At 38.9% G+C, this 16,953-nt stretch overlaps 1 protein-coding gene across 19 annotated transcripts in view; it reads right to left on the minus strand.

The window, feature by feature from the left end:
• PTPRM (protein tyrosine phosphatase receptor type M) overlaps positions 1 to 16,953 on the minus strand; it is a 395,593-nt gene that overhangs the window by 36,145 nt on the left and 342,495 nt on the right. For all 19 annotated transcript variants that reach the window (XM_033154926.1, XM_033154917.1, XM_033154915.1 and 16 more), the window contains 3 exons: positions 15,990 to 16,077; positions 10,027 to 10,103; positions 7,530 to 7,566 (listed from right to left, as the gene is read on the minus strand). In XM_033154926.1, coding sequence (XP_033010817.1) covers positions 7,530 to 7,566; positions 10,027 to 10,103; positions 15,990 to 16,077 — 202 coding nt within the window. The remainder of the gene's footprint in view (positions 1 to 7,529; positions 7,567 to 10,026; positions 10,104 to 15,989; positions 16,078 to 16,953) is intronic.

Below are 16,953 nucleotides of genomic sequence, written 5' to 3' on the forward strand. Positions count from 1 at the left end.
TACCATGGGGAAAATGATATAAAATAGTCTCTTTTGCTACTGTGACACTACTAAAAACAAGGAGAAGCTAGTAAGAAATGGGTAAGTATTTATTCAAACTGCACAACCCCCAGTAATTATTAAGTGAATTTAATGCCCCACATATGCCATGCTTTGTAATAATTAGAGCTGTCAACTTAATACATTTTCAGCAAATTTACCTTGTTACATTTAACCGATTAATTGCTGCAGTAGCTGATTAAAATAAACATTACAATATCTCAAAAGACGTCAAGCTTTAGTATTTTACAAAGATAATAATTTCTCTAAACCAATTAGCACAATTACCTCCCTAATTTTGATTTCCCTTGCAAATAGTGGTTCTTTTCCTACCAGGTTTTACTAGAGTTTTAAGAGAATGCGCTAACACCGAGTTGGGCTTTGGCTTAAATTCCCCCATAATGTAACCCTTGTTAGTTGCAATTCAAGAGGTAATGTTTCTGGAGAAAAGGTTTCCTACGGCTTTTCTCTTCTACGGTTCAGCTATATAAGCATCTTTACATGTCTCCAGTTGGTCTCTGGAATGCTCAAGGAGAACATTGGCAACATCTCGGGGAAATAAACCCCCCCCCCTCTCTCTCACACACACAGACACTTTTGTTTGTAGCTCTCAATCTTTCTGTCTCTACAAAAGAGATGGGAGATGGAAAGATATTGGAGAAATGGACCAGGAGAAAAATGTGTCCTTGTAGGTATGAGAAAGAACTGAAAAATCTGAAGGAAAAGAGGGATAGTAGAGAGCTTGAGATACGAAAGAATAATCCTGAGTTAGATGGCAGGAAGTCCTTGAGAGGTTTCTGCGGATTGACATTGGTTCTGATTAAGCAGTAGACTGTGTTTTCCCAGGGAAAGTGGCAGGACAAGAAACAAACAAACAACAAAACCCCTCTCAAATTCATGACTTGAAATCATGGGACAAACAGATGTGTGGATGGCCCCTACAAGCGGAAACTGAAACAGTCACATCCACACCATCCACATAGCTTCCCTTAAAGAATCATGGAAACTGTAGTTTGTTAAGGGTGCTCAGAACTTTAGCTCCCTGGGAGGTAAACTATAGTTCCCAGGCACTGAAAATAATGAACATTATTAAATTGTTGGCACCCATCTTTTCTGGGAGACAATGGAGGAGGAGTGCGCCTTTGGGAGTGAAGTCAAGCTGTTGGATGCTTGCAGTACCTGCTGCGGTTGTAGAGAGAGACCAAAGTGGGAGAGACAAGTTGTGTTGCTGATGGGGCAGATAAAGGCATCTGGTTGCACTGCTGCAGTTGCACCATGCCGTTTCTAAATTAGGTCTAATAATTTTAATGGATCCACTCTGAGTAAAACTTAGTTGAAAACTACCTAATATGATTTTAATATACAATGTGGATGTGACCACTGACTTTGGTAGGGAATAATAATCATTGGTACAATACTTCGTTCTGAGACGATAACAGCATTGTCAAAAGTTAGGAAAACTTATGATACCAACATAAAGCTTTGCATCAATCCAATGCAAAGAAAACAAAGGAGCCACCAAATTTCAAATGTCATTTGACTTTGTTAGAACACAAACATAGTTGAAACAGTAACCAAAATAACAGAATCTGAGTAATTTAATTAAAAGTTTAGGAATGCTGTTCTCCTTAATGTAACCTTATGGAGCACCACAACTGTTAACAGACTAATCTCTAAGGAGAGTTCCCACAGCATGTGGCTCAATTTAAATGCAAAATTACAGGATTACAAATTTTCTGCCAGCCCAGTGATCTGATTGGCTAATTACCCATAAGAACTGTGCATATATTATTTTTCTTTCAGAGTATTTGGGATTTTAAATTCTCAATATAGTAACTGAGATACATAAAATTTAAAAAAAAAAGCTGCTTCGTAAAATAAAGTTCTAAAGTGATTTCTTAATGAAACTAAACGGCAAAAAAATCTTTTACAAAAAAGCCCGTATATTCTGTTGAATAACACCCACCAAATCTGTCGAACCATTTGAGTTTTTAACAACAGTTCCACCTCCTCTTGTCGTGCTCCATCCACATGAACTGGTCACTTTGTACTTGTCTTACATATTTTTACATATTCTCTCCTGCAAAATGACATGACTCTGGCATGGTTGGTGTAAAGAGGCATCTAAGTGCTCCTATTGCTTGACCTGTATTACAGCTTTGCCTTGTACTAATCTTGAATGAGTTTCAGCTACCAAACAAGATAACCTATATAAGATAATTTTGTGCACACTAGAGCAGTAATAAATGAAAGAAAAACATACTGACTATTAAGTTAACCAAAATAATAATAATTCTTCAGGTTTGAGATGTGCCACATATCATAAAAGAAAAATGAAATTGTACACGAACAACAACTTTTCATTTAATTCTGAAGGGCTTTGATACACTTGATACTTCACATCAGCCTGACTTCTACTGTTTACTGATGACATCCCAAAGTCATGGAATGGCAAATATTTTGCCCTATTTAAGGGTATAAACTAGGCAGTGCACAATAAAATCATACATCCTTACTAGCTTAGCAAGAATTATTTCCAACCAATATCAGGAAAATTCCAACCAAACAATATTTAAATGACAGTGCATTCTTCTCGTATAGCAAGAAGCTCTGATTCCAGTCTTTACCTCACCCAAGCAGAAATCAAGTCACAAAAAGAACTGTACACTTCTATAATTTTTTTAATCGATTGTGCTTTACAATACAGCTGCAGTACCAAGTAAATGAAGTGAACCATTTTAATTGTGTTGCTTAGATAAATGTATCTGCACCAAAAGCACTAAATGAAAACACTTGGGCTCAAATGAGATTTAGGAACTGCAGAGGTAATCTCTACAAAGCCTTGATCTAAATAGCAATTGAACATGGAAGAAAATGCAGACACTTTTTAATTTTTTTAAGAGTCAATAAGCTTCTACCACTTTACAAAGGCAAGATCTAGGCACCACTTACAGTACTAGTTACAGTAGTGATTTTCATAGCATAAGTAGAATCTAATTAACAAGAAAGGAATGTACAGAAAACAGGATTTTCTGTCCCATAAATATTCAGTTCTGGGAGAGTAAGGAGCACCTTTACTAAAAAGACTGGAGGTGAAATTAATGAATGTCTTCACTTAACACAGAAGGTGCCAGGCAAGCTTTCCTGGGGAATGTATTCCACTGACAGGTGCCACCACCAAAAGGCCCCTTCTATTGCTTCCACCCTCCACACTTTCTATGGAAACAGCACTCTGAGGAGGGCATTTGGAGATGATACTGAGGCCAGGATAGGCTTGTTTGGGAACAGTTAATGTATTCTGTATAAGGTTGTAAATGTTAAAGCTGGTAATCTGAACTGGGCCAGGAAATGCACCAGGTGCCATTTGTATTCTGATTGCTTGGTATTTTGCGATTTTGCTATTTATGCTACCACAGTCAAAGCTGTGTAAACACTTGTGTTATAAATGCTTATCTTTAGGGGCTTATAAGGCTGACATGAAAGGATTTTCCCATGGCTGAAGCATAAGTTTGTTGCATTGAGGAAGAAAATTATATTCACAATATAAGTGAGAAAGTAAATGGTTTGTTTTACAGCTAGAGGCAAACTGAAGGAATAAGAATGCCTGCTTGCGGGTGCTGATTTAGAATTAGTAATTAAAGTATTTTATTAGGCCTGATATATTTAAACCATACCTTAATAACTTGAGCCTTAAGCACATCAAATATAATTACTGCTCCTGTGTCTAAATGTATGTCTAATTGTAATATTACTTTTACTAGTTACACTGTTTATGTCAGATAAGTATGATATGCAGGCAAATTTATTATATGATAAGCACCGCAGGAATCAACTTATGAGTATGCACAAACATTGCATACATACAAGTTTTTCCATGGAATTTCTGCTGGACATTTCAATAATCCCAATCTTCAGTGAACATTTTGGGGTTTGCCATATGGCTCTTTGTTCTCCAGTTATTTTTTACCCTGCAGGTATTTTCTATCCAATTAGGACTTGCATTTTTATTTTTTATTTTAAAAATGAAGCCACTTTAAAGGTTTTAGTTTTTCTTAGTAGTAAGCAAGTGACCAGTTCAGAGAACATTCATTTATGCATGTTGTTTAATTTTTCAACACTCATCTTATAAAAGCATGGGAACATTCATAGAATCATAAAATTGTAGAGTTGGAAGAAGAAGAAGAAGAAGAGTTTGGATTTGATATCCCGCTTTTCACTACCCGAAGGAGTCTCAAAGCGGCTAACATTCTCCTTTCCCTTCCTCCCCCACAACAAACACTCTGTGAGGTGAGTGGGGCTGAGAGACTTCAAAGAAGTGTGACTAGCCCAAGGTCACCCAGCAGCTGCATGTGGAGGAGCGGAGACACGAACCCGGTTCCCCAGATTACGAGTCTACCACTCTTAACCACTACACCACACTGGCTCTCACACTGGAAGAGACCATGAGGATCATCTATGCAGGAATATTTCACCCAATGTGGGGCTTCAACCCACAACCCTGAGATTAAGAGTCATGCTTTACCGACTGAGCTGCCTACTTCCGTTGTCTACATCAAATTTCCCCAGCCTGCTGCTCTACCAATGTTTTGGACTGTAACTCTCCTTCAGGCCCATTCAGCATGGCCATACTGACTGGGGCTGATGGCATAAATACTGGGTGGGGGGATTAGTTTGGGGAAGATGACCTACACTGTGGAATCAAACACAGCTACCAGCCCACCTTTTAGCTGAAAGGGGATTTTAAATAATTATTCTCAATTGGAAAATGTCAAATAGTCATTTTAAAATTGTGCCTGCCTGTTCTTTATGCATGATCCATTACATCAAGACAATAGTCTTTTTTTATTACAAGTATGACCCAGGTGCTTATTGTGACTGTCTCTGTCAATTACTGTAGATCACCTGAAGTCTTCATTAGTGGCAATTTCAGCCTATTATAGCTACTGTATAGAAAAGTAGGTGCTCATTTTCTAACCCAAATTGCAGGTTTAGATTATGTTGCACTTAAAACATAGCTTAATGGTCTCTTGATACAACAATAGGTAAAACAGTTTCTGTCCTCCTTACACCAGTTTCCTAATCAATCTGATTTGAAAGACACAAAAGGTAAACTCACTGCTAAGCAAAACCATGTAAAGCCAAATCTTGTTCATTTGGAAGATTCCAAAACAGTAACCCCCCCCCCCACAAGTGATTAGGCAACCCTCCAGTTTTGTTGAAAAGCCAGATTGGTAGCCTATTGCAAACCAATTATGTTTGCCACTATTTAGTGGCATCCAATTATATTTGCTCATTAACACCTGATGTGTTGAATGGAGTTTAAGAAGAGCACTAGGACAATTAAATAGCAATCTCAGCTCTGTAGGAATTTGAACTAATTTCTCAAATGATTTCCTTTTCCTGAAGAGCATAGTACAAAGGAATACATGCATGAAAATGGGAATGGGTTGGATCAGAAAGGTTACTGAAAGAATGATTGTGAAATATTTTAATGGACATATCCCAGATGTTCTGTTCAGATGTTTCAGTCAAATGTTCTCGCTTCTAATAAAGGTATGGGTTGCAGCCATCGCTAGTCCTACTCAAAGTAGACTTCTTGAAATTGATGGGCATGACTAACTGGGGTGCATTAATTTCAGTGGGTCTACTCTAAGTAAAATTTAGTTGAATGCAACTGTTTGGTTTCCTCCCAAAATAAGTGAGTAGGAGTCAACCAATTTCCTCAGTCACCAGTTTATGTCTGGGGATAATGGAGGAAAAGGCAAGATGGTGGCATTCATGTTCTTATCTTTCTCCAATTCAGGCATCTCTATCAGGCCTTGGGATTCTCATCCCTAAGCCATTATGGAGTGCACAATTGCTTTGCAAATATGGCTCAAAACAGAAGACTACAATTCATTCATTCATCAACATATGCATCTGTATCTGTTACTTACCGGTTCTCTGCATTAAAGTGCAGAACCTTGTTTAAACATGAACCATCTCTCACTCTATCACACACACACATAGTTGGCTATCACTTTAAATACCACTGTAGTGGAATACTTGCAATGAAAATAAATTGCCACTGGGTGGCAGTATAGAGCTGTTTTGTAAGGGGCAACATGAGCATCTAAATTATAGAAACCAAAATAAAGCCATGGGCTTCCTTTGGAAAACAACCTGTCCTTCCTTCATTTTTCTGTGGCAGGTAGAAGAAAGTTCTCCAGTTCTATGGAGCCAAGCTGTTGGTTTTGCACACTGAACAAAGTATAAGGAAACATTAAAATAGCAACCATATCAAAATGCTATCAGTAAAAAAGGTGAGAATTTCCCAACATGTTAGGAACCAGTTTTCTCAAGGTAGAGGAAAAGAAATCACACCAAGGGTGCCCCCCCCCCCGGAGTCAAAGAGCTATATTTATTCATGGCAAAAGAGATAGATGCGCAAGCTGGTGCTGGGATGGGGCAAAAGTGGGTGAGAACAGAAGCAAACGTTGGTGGAGTAATAGCTGCAACTCCTACTTTTGTACAGTGGGCAGGGCCAGCCCACCCCATTTCACCACCTGAGGCGGAATAGGAATTGCTGCCTCCTGCTGTGCCCCACTTCTGCAGCTGGCATACCCCGGCTCCCGTCAAACTCAGTGGCAGCAGAGGCACTCCTCAAAGCATTGCTGCTTGCTCAACTTCTCTGTCTGGGGGTGGAGAAGATGAGCGCCAATGCTGCACACTGGAACACCTCCCTTCCCAGCAGCAGAAGTGGGGGTGGGTGGGTGGAGCGCCGCCTCTTGCACTTCTGCTGCCTGAGGCGGATGCTTCCCTGTCTCATGGGCGGGCTGGCTCTGACAGTGGGCTACATGCCAGCCAGAATTTCCTATAGTCCTCGCATCTCTTTATCCTCAATTCAGGCAAGAAAGAGTCATTATCACAAATCGAGGAGATATTCCAGCCAAGCAAAATCACTCTAGGAGAGTGCACAGCAGAGCTGGTGAGGGATGTGGTCTAGGGAGAACCCCAGTGGTTGATAGGAGAGGCCTGGAGAACTTCATTCATGCCCCAGACCTGAAGTTCCCCAATCTACACCAAAGATTACTTCCATGAGGGAGGAAACATGCAAGTGATGTTTTCTAGGTTACTTTAATTAGTTCATTTTAGTGTTTAGATCCTTAAAATTAAACAATAGTCCTAGGGCACCAGTACATCTAGTTCATGTTCAGAGTAGAATTGTCATTTTGTTTAGTATAGTATAACAGTAGCCACAAATAATGTATTGTATATGCTCATCACAGTACACAACTTAAAAAAGATTCTTTCAAGATTCTTCACTTATGTCATAAATTAGGGGGTGCTGTGGGATCAGAGGGCTTATCTGAAGAAATCAGGTGCACTGACTATAGTATTAGTTGTTTATTACAACATAAGCAAAAGTGAAAACCTTCACAAGTGCATTTCCCACATAAAAGAGCAATACACATGTATACAAGAAACTTATAAATGTGAGATCAACTTACCTTGCGTAGCAATATAGTGGTTTGGCCTGTGATAACCCTGAAATAAAAAATTTTAAAGCGTTTTTTATGAATCTTGCGCAATCTTTCACAGGAACAAGGCAAAAAGCATAAATATAAATATGCACAAAGAAACCTACCAAGGGGAAAGGTTTCACCTTATGAATATGAGAAAAGCTGACAGGTGTAGCAGCTATAGCTGACGAGAGGCTTTTAAAGCTGTGTGTGATTAGGTAAGGGATTACAGCTGCTGTATTCTAGAGGATCCTGTTCTTTTCCAAGGAAATGGTCTAACCTAATGACACCTGCAGGTAGCAGCAGCATTTGTTTAAAACCCTCTCACTTCTCAAAATTCCTGCAGCATTGCAAGGCACAGCAGCTAAGGTCAAATGTTTAAGTTATTAGGGCAGCATATTATCCACTGAAAAACTGCTTTCCTGTAATCTGATTCTACATCACCCAGATACTGTTTGGCACGTCCAATCATCACATGGTCGCTTGCCAGCCCAGTTCTGCTAACTGAGCAGCAGTAAAGGGAGGAATAATGTTGAAATCAGTGCTTCTCATCTGGTTATTACTACGGAACCACAAAGAACTATGGAACTTTTTCTGTGGCTACTACTGAGGCTTGGTAATGCAAGAATTAGGCCTAAACTCTAAACTATTGGCCTTCCTTAAAGTAGGAACATAGGAAGCTGCTTTTTATAAAGTCAGACCACTGGCCTAACTGCTCCTTATTATCAATAATATGCTTTACCACTGAGCTGCAGCTCATATCCATGAAATTTAAATGGCAAGAGCAGGAAAAGTAACTGTTACGTATACAATTCTATAAGGATTATATTACACTTGCCCATCCATGATTATTATATTTACATTGCCTTTACATACACACTTCTAATGAACAGGCTGTTAACACAATCAGTGTCTTTGAAGCACAAAATTTATGTACAATTGCCACTGAAACTAATAGGATTTGCAGTTTTGGTGTACTTAAAAATTAAAAATGAATCCAAAAGAGAAACATTATAGGCAAAACTGCATAGCAAGCTGTTAACAGTAGAAACTTCTTATCAATATTAATAAAGTTAATGCTAAATCTTTTCCATCTTTAGACATCTAATCAGAACGTACACTCTATACCTTTAAAGCACAGTCCCACCTCCTCAAAGAATTATGGGCACTGTAGTTTGTTAAGGGTTGCTGGGAATTGAACTCTATGAGGATTAAACTACAGTGTCCAGAATTCTTTGAGGGGAAAAGTGTTTTGAATGTGCCTTAATAGTTGTTTGTGACTGGGGGGGGGGAATCCATTTTGTTGGACTAATAATGGTTTGCTAAGCTCTAACTTGAAAACAACAAGAGGAATTCAGTCCTGTGCATTAGGATTTTTCCATCAGCTGAAGCATTTCTGCTTGCCAGATGGAATGAGTGCTATTCTGGGGGATCTTAAGTTTCGATTTAAAGCTAAATGAACCACTATTTAGAAGCATTTAGTTTACAGCATGGCAAAACACACACTCCTTAATGTTGAGACTGCCAAATCAGATGTGTAATTTGCTTGTTGAAACTCTTACAGGGTAAAAAATGCAATAAATAAACAAACAAATAAACAAACTCTAGTTTTAATTAACTGAGAAAGAAATGATCTAAATTCACTTTTGTCATAGTAATTGGGAAATTGTGCATATATGGTATTGGCAGCTTTGTCACAAGGTGTCACTAATGAAGATAAAAGCAATGTTGATATCAATTAAGATGACTAGGTTGTTCTGAGTTACTAAACATTAATGTTATGTGCAAACATGAAAATTACTGATTTTCTTTGCAGACTTAGTGCTTAAAATGGCATTGACTCTTCCTTGATTTCCAGTTCTACTTTTGATTTCATTCTTTCTATGCCCCCCAAATGCTGTCTCTTAAAGAATTTATTCTAATGTAAAACATTAAGTTAACATGATGCAGAATGAACAAAGAAGCAGTCTTCAATAATTAAACAGCATACATATTTAATGAACTGTCTTGCTTGCATTAGAAGTCCTGGTTAACAGATGCAGTCTATACTTTGAAGGCTGCTTAAAAGTGCCGAGATGACAAGAGATTGCAAGCCACTGCATTAGGAATTATAGAGTTTTGTCACATTAATATGCAAACAGCCCCCCTTTAAAAATGGAATCATGCCAAGTTGTTGACAGAAAATGAAAATAACATGTCTTTGGTCCCCATAAATTTCAGGAGGAAAAGTAGCCAGATAAAATTACTGGCAAGTCTCCACTCCAATACATGGCAATTTTAGGAAATGTCTGATTTTATTTTCTTATTAGCAATCTTTGGTAGTTTTAATCTCAACTCTAGCATACAAGTGGGGATATCCAGACTGGTTTCTCACAGAATTTAACAGCTGGCATCCTGATTGCATGCAACATCATTTGAAATATCAAATAAAAGTCTTTCCTTAAAATAATACTGTTAAATTTCTTGTCTAGATGAGTATACGTACATCGATATAATTTCCATTGATGTAGTCAGAGTTTAAGTCCCCTTCAATGGGCTGCAGCCTAACTCGAGAATGATCATCTGAAATAGAACACATAACACATGCATTAAGTAATTTGTATTCTACTCACTACTCATCAAATAACAGTCAACATCAAATAGTCACGTGGATAATAGAAGGAACACAAAATGACAAGATACACTGTCTGCTCACAATGCTATGATTACTTTAAAAGACTTGTTTTTAAAAAACATAAAAAGAAAACAAGTCAGTTGGCCCTCTCCTCAGGGGTAGAATAAAATCTGAAATAAACTTCCATACAAAAATCTGTATGGTTTTCAATGTTCCTCCCCTAAGCGCGTTTTTGTAAACAGAGCTCAGACTGAAAAGCAATATTAGTGATGATTTTGAGTTAGCACAACTTTCACGCACTCCTTATTACAAACCCATTTCTTCCCAATTCTTAGTCTTTGTGTAATGCAGCTCAGTCATAGGCTTGCTGTCTGTGGGCCACAACGTTTTCTTCCTGGATCAGTTGCCAAGTGCAAAGGCATTTGAAAGCCTTCTGAATTAGAACTCAACTCCTTATGTTCCCTCTGTGGAGGCTGTCCTCTGCATTCCAAGCAGAAGAATGAATAGTTAGGATGCAAAAGGAAACCAGGAACACCATGGGGTGATTTGTATTGCTAGGTTTGTGGTTGTTCGTGTTACTGAGATGTTTCGGTCAAGATGTTAATACACAGTCACAATGTTACATTCCAGTTTCCATGTGAGGGCTTCAGCATAAAACAGCATTCATGGGGGCTGAGCTCTTTTGCCCCCCCCCAATATTTTTTGGCAGGGGGTGGGTCCCAAAAATCAGGGAGTGGAGGAGGCCATCAGTGGCCAGCTCCTTCTCCTCCTCCACCTGCCACGGAGAGAAAAGAGGCTCAAAGCAGCCCGCCGCTGGTGGCAGTGGCAGGAGGAGGAGGGGGAAGCTGTGCTGCCGCCATGTTTGGGTCCTCCGTTAGCTCCTCCCAATGTCCTGAAATCACATGCGTAATACATGCCCCCCTCCGCCAAATCGCTCTCAACAAGCTGGTGCCTCTGATCACCTGTACCGTGTGGAGACTTTTCATGACACTACCCATGATATAGTAACCTTTCAATTCACTTCCGGCATGATGGCAATCAGGTCAGAATCTACTATGAATGCTGGTGGAGAAGGACTGGAGTTCAGTGACAGAGCACATGCATAGTGACGCTTACATGCACCTAGCAACATTTCTCCCTTCAGGGGTTGACCTGAAAACGTACTTCGGATCACTGTAGGTTTATGGGCCATGGAATAAAATCGCTCTCTGTAGGAATATGAAAGGGGTTTCTGTGTTATCACAGAAATAAATTACCTGGAATGTGATTAGGTGTGCAGTTGTAATTTAGATAAGGAAACTTACTGATCATCCACCAGTTGAATACTACTATACTTTCACATTACAATTATAATTTAGATTAAAAATACAATTCAGATTTAAATACTGGTAATAAAAAATAGAAATCAATTACTCACAGGTTTACCAGGCCAGAAAGATTATACAAAGAAGGCGTGTATTAAGAAACTCGGGGGGGGGGGGGAGTAAGCTACCTGTACTGTGAAAATCTACAATTAGGGAGGCTACTTAGGGTAACTACATTCATTCTCTCTGGAGTTGGAGAATGAATAAACAAGCAACCTTTACTCTACTTTTTCCTCTTCACTTGTCACCACTTTCTGAACAAACAGAAAGTAAGAAGAAATATACAGTGGTACCTCGGGTTACATATGCTTCAGGTTACATACGCTTCAGGTTACAGACTGCTAACCCAGATATGACGCTTCAGGTTAAGAACTTTGCTTCAGGATAAGAACAGAAATCGTGCTCTGGCGGTGAAGCAGCAGTGGGAGGCCCCATTAGCTAAAGTGGTGCTTCAGGTTAAGAATAGTTTCAGGTTAAGAACGGACCTCCGGAACGAATTAAGTACTTAGCCAGAGGTACCACTGTAGTGTTGTTTTAAACAGGAATACCCAATATGTTGCACTTCCAATTTTCTGGACAACAACTCCATCATTCCTGAAAACTGGACTTCCTGTCTGGAACTGATGGGAATTGTAATATGCAACATCAAGACAGCACCACCCTGGGTACCCCTGTTCTAGATCACTGCATATTGTTCTTGTTCTTGTTGTTTTGCTTCCCCACCCCTCTTAGCTTCAACTTCTGTTGAAAATGCAGGACATAAACTACCTAAACAAATCAACAAATCAACATCAGGGCAGCATCTGTGGAATACATTCTGTATGTCTGTTTCCATGGGTCTCTTTCTGGATGCATTTCAAATACTCATGATACTACTTTTAAATGACTGATTAACTGTGGAAATTGGAAGCTATGCAGAGTACGTCTTATAGGAAAGATTATTTCCCTTAATGCATTCTGCAAAATCCCCAAGCACATCAGTAATATGATACCTTGGAAAGCAGAAAGATAAAATTGTGGCATTCCACCTGTTTGTGGTTGTGTTTTTAAATAAGTCCATGTTGCTCTCAGATTGTGATTAAATGCCATTCCTTAAAATGGTGTTTGTGCTCTCATAGTCCAGTTCACAAGGCATGCTTAACTTATGTTCAATTGGAATGAAAGGAGGTTTGTGCCATGGGAAGTTTATTTCAAGACTAACAGTTTGCCCTCTTGTATGCTCCTCTGTAAGTAGGTTCCACTGGAAAAACTCATGACATGTGCACAACTCTTTGGGATACTGCCTTAGTTGTCTACTAAACAGTCCTGCAGAAAAATGTTGACTCTTTGTTAGCTGTGCTAGCTCTGTCAGACAAACAGGAATATGTAAATGTCTTTTTGCTAGAGAAAGCACATACGACTTTGAATGCATTATGGTAGTGGTTACTTTTTAGAGGAAACTAGATTTTAACAGGCATCTTGTGGAAATTCATATTTTCTTTACTCTGCGGATCTCTATTTTTGAATAACTATAGCGGAGGAATCAAAGAGCCCGAACTTGATGTTACAAAAGCTTCTTATTTTTCAATGCTTATGGGAAAATGGATGGTGCATATTTACTGCACCCTTTAGGAGGGCAAGAAGTAAAGAGCTGGTTTATGGTGCTTTACAGTGGATTTAGATTCCATTACTGAATATGTGTAGTGATAAAAAGGACATGATGCTGCTGATATTAAAATATTTTACCTCCGTATTGCTATACCAAAGCCATTTTGACAGTAACAAGTTGCAGCGTATAGTTATAAGAATGCTGGATATTGTTACAAGTTTGTGAAAGCGCCTATCGCTTTGGTTTTATGTACGGTAACAGGATGGTCGATAAAACAAGCTTAATGCCCCATAATGGTTCCAAATATTTCTCCAGCCTTAACACTTTTCAGCTGGTGGGAAGCGAGGAAATATTTTGCTGAGAGACAAACTTCTGCAGCTTCAGGGGAGGTACCTGAAGGGAGTCCATGCTGAAGGTCTTTAGGGATATGATGCAGTTAGCAATTGTGGTGTCTGCTTTAGGCATTTTGACCACTTCCAATATGGCTTTTATTTTTTTTAAATAGATACTAGAATGATAATATGAGCTACTTTAATTAATAGGAAACAAATCCAACTGCTCTGGAACGTTGGCTGAGCTGCTTCTTTGCATTAAATTTGTCCAGCTATTCTTTAAACTAAGGCACAGACATGGTAAGAGGGATGGATGTCACATGCCTACTCTTTGCACTACAATAGTGGTGCTAACAAAAAGGGCAGTTTTGAAAGCTTCCTCAGTAAGAATTCTTTATTGACACCTTCTCAGAAGTGTCTCTTCCTTGCAAGCAAATGCCTCATTCAACATACCCTTATAAACCACAGAGCCTAGGGCTTGCCGATCAGAAGGTCGGCGGTTCGAATCCCTGCAACGGGGTGAGCTCCCATTGCTCGGTCCCTGCTCCTGCCAACCTAGCAGTTCGAAAGCGCGAAGTACAAGTAGATAACTAGGTACCGCTCTGGCAGGAAGGTAAATGGCATTTCTGTGCGCTGCTCTGGTTCTAGAGAAGCGGCTTAGTCATGCTGGCCACATGACCCGGAAGCTGTACACCAGCTCCCTCAGCCAGTAAAGCGAGATGAGTGCCGCAACCCCAGAGTCGCCTACAACTGGACCTAACGGTCAGGGGTCCCTTTACCTTTACCTTACATAATATGCTCTCCTGTAAATGTACCCAGTGTCAGCTAATGCAAAATCCATTACCCTATTTTAGCAAACATTCCACACTTGTATAACCCGTATTCTTTAACGGTTTTACTTTTAAGTCAAGAGACCTTCAGATAAGAGGATGGCAAAGCCATTAAATGCTTTCCTCATAGTGAACATGAACCTTAGTGAAGTCTATTCACAAGAGGCCATCTTCAAAAGGGTGAATGCTTATTATTTAGTGTCATTGTTTACCTATCTGTGTGGTTAATTAAAACTCTGATCCAGTAGGAAATGAAGACTGCAATCCTACACACACTTACCTAGAAGAAAGTTCCATAATACTTGTGGGGAAAGTGTCATGATTGGCTGTAAGCCACATGAGGAAATGGGGTCATAGACTATTTTAATTACATAAAATGTGGTGCTCAACTCTCTTTGGACGTTTTTAGTTTTAGTGACTAAAGGAGCATATTTTAAGCAACATGTGTCTGAAGATAGTGTATCTGGCACTGGGCTGTAGATGTAGCACTTTGTAGACAATATATTTTAAACAAAAACAATACCATCAATGCTTACTTGATATTTACACAAACCTTCAGCCACAGTGGACACAATCCAGCAAATGTTACGCATTTCTGAGAGCCAAACTAAATGTGCAGGCAGTTTCACATACAAATGGGAATGAAATGGTCTGCATATGAGTTCAAGGGTGGGAACTAAAACCCAACCTCCTCTCCTGCCTTGTGTTGCTGCACTCTATTTAAGTAGTTTCCCCTTAGCTGCCTCTAGTATCAGACATGAGCTGGGCACTGAGAAGTTTGCTTCAAATCTACAGAGCACAGTGCAATAGATAAGGGAGGGATTGATTTTTCCCTCCTCCCCAATATGCTTTTTTTAAAAAAGACGTGTAAACCTCCCCTCCTTCACTTCATATGCTTAACAGACACACAACTGACACATGCCTACTTTGGTTCTAAAAGTCCCACTGAAATAAATGGAAATCAAGTGTACCACTAACACTTAAATGGGAGCTAGGTGTGTTTTGCTTTCACAGCATTCCCCTCCCCACTTCTGTATCAAAACATTATGGTTGAAGCATTATGTATAAAAACATTACAGCTGAAATATGAGACAAGTTATTACATGTCTACTTATCAACAGTACTGATTCCATATCAATAATCAGTAATGTAGTGCTGTAACAACCTGTCTCGTATTTCAACTGTGATGTTTTCAGGACAGGGGACCATATTTCAATTTCCTTTTTTTCATTGTGCTACCTAGACTCTAGAGAATAAAATATATCATTATTAAATACAGTTTGGTTCTATCCTTCCTCTGAGGAGCTCAAGGTCACCATGGCTAAGATACAAGGTGAAACCCTTTCCTGCAGTCCAACACTAATCACTATTCCACACTGGATCTCTTGCCGATTCTGTTCTGAAGTCTTTAAACTACTTACTTCTCCCATATTCTTTAATTATGGTGGCCGGAGATCAGTTTTTTACTCCACACAAATAGATGGTAATTGCTTTATTGATTTGTTAATTACTTTGTATTGTTTATGCTGTATTTGTGATGTTCTATTATGTTCTAGTTATTTATTATTTGTAATCCGCTTTGGGATTCATCTGAATGAAAAGCGGCATAGAAATACAATAAACGAAGTCAACACAAATCAAACATAAAGAGGTGGGCAGCGTTGTCAAGTTGCTAAAAGGAAATTTACACAGAGGTACAACTATACTTGTCAACACTTACATGCAATGATATTCCCATATCTATTCTTCATTCGGTTCTCATCTTTTTTAGCTGAGTCCCAAGGTGCAGACTGTCCTTCAAAGAAACTCTGTTAAAAAGAAACAGGGGAAGCAAAAACAACACTAAGCAAAAGAGTATGTAGCAGAACAAACACTGAAGATAACACAGAAAGACACAAGGAGAAAATACCACAGCAACATGCAAAACATGTAAAGACTGAACTGTAGTTACTGTTTGTTCCTTTGCTTGTTACCTATAAGTAATTTCAGGAGTGGTTATGAAAACATCATTCTTTTTAAAGTAAATGAAGCATCAATAGATTTACAAGGTAAGGCTGACAGCGTAGTAAAGTCGAGTATTAGCAGAGATAGGATGAGCAGGACATTCAGAGTAATGACAGCAAAAAAGAAGTGAAAGGTTTTTAAGAATCATCCTGAAACTTTTAGAGGTCATTTCCATTACAACGAAAGTCAAAAGATTATCCTGCTCTGATTATCATGGATCGGTGAGGCTCAATATGGTGTTTAAACTTTCAGAATACACAGTCAACTGAAGGTATGAAATACTCTTTCAATACCTCAGACATACGTGTGTCTTCTTCAGATTTAAAGGTCTGTATAAACACATTTAAAGTGTGTGACTTCCCTCCAAGAATCCTTGGAAATGTAGTTTGTTATGGGTGTTAGGAATTGTAGCTTTGTGGGGGGTAAGTTTTTAATATTTGATGAATTACTGTATTTTAATCTTTTGTTGGAAGCCGCCCATAAGATGGGCGGGGTATGTATGTATGTATGTATAAATAAATAAATAAATTTACTATTGTACTATAGTTGCTAGGATGGGGTGGGGAGTCGTGTGCTTTAAATTTGTTTTTATGTATGGTGTGTATGCAGTCCATGAGAAAGGAACATCATTCATTTATTCCATATTATTCACTGGATCATTAAGGTTGGGACAATTTGTC

The sequence above is a fragment of the Lacerta agilis genome, chromosome 7 (genome assembly GCF_009819535.1).
Source record: "Lacerta agilis isolate rLacAgi1 chromosome 7, rLacAgi1.pri, whole genome shotgun sequence".
Taxonomy (NCBI): Eukaryota; Metazoa; Chordata; class Lepidosauria; order Squamata; family Lacertidae; genus Lacerta; species Lacerta agilis.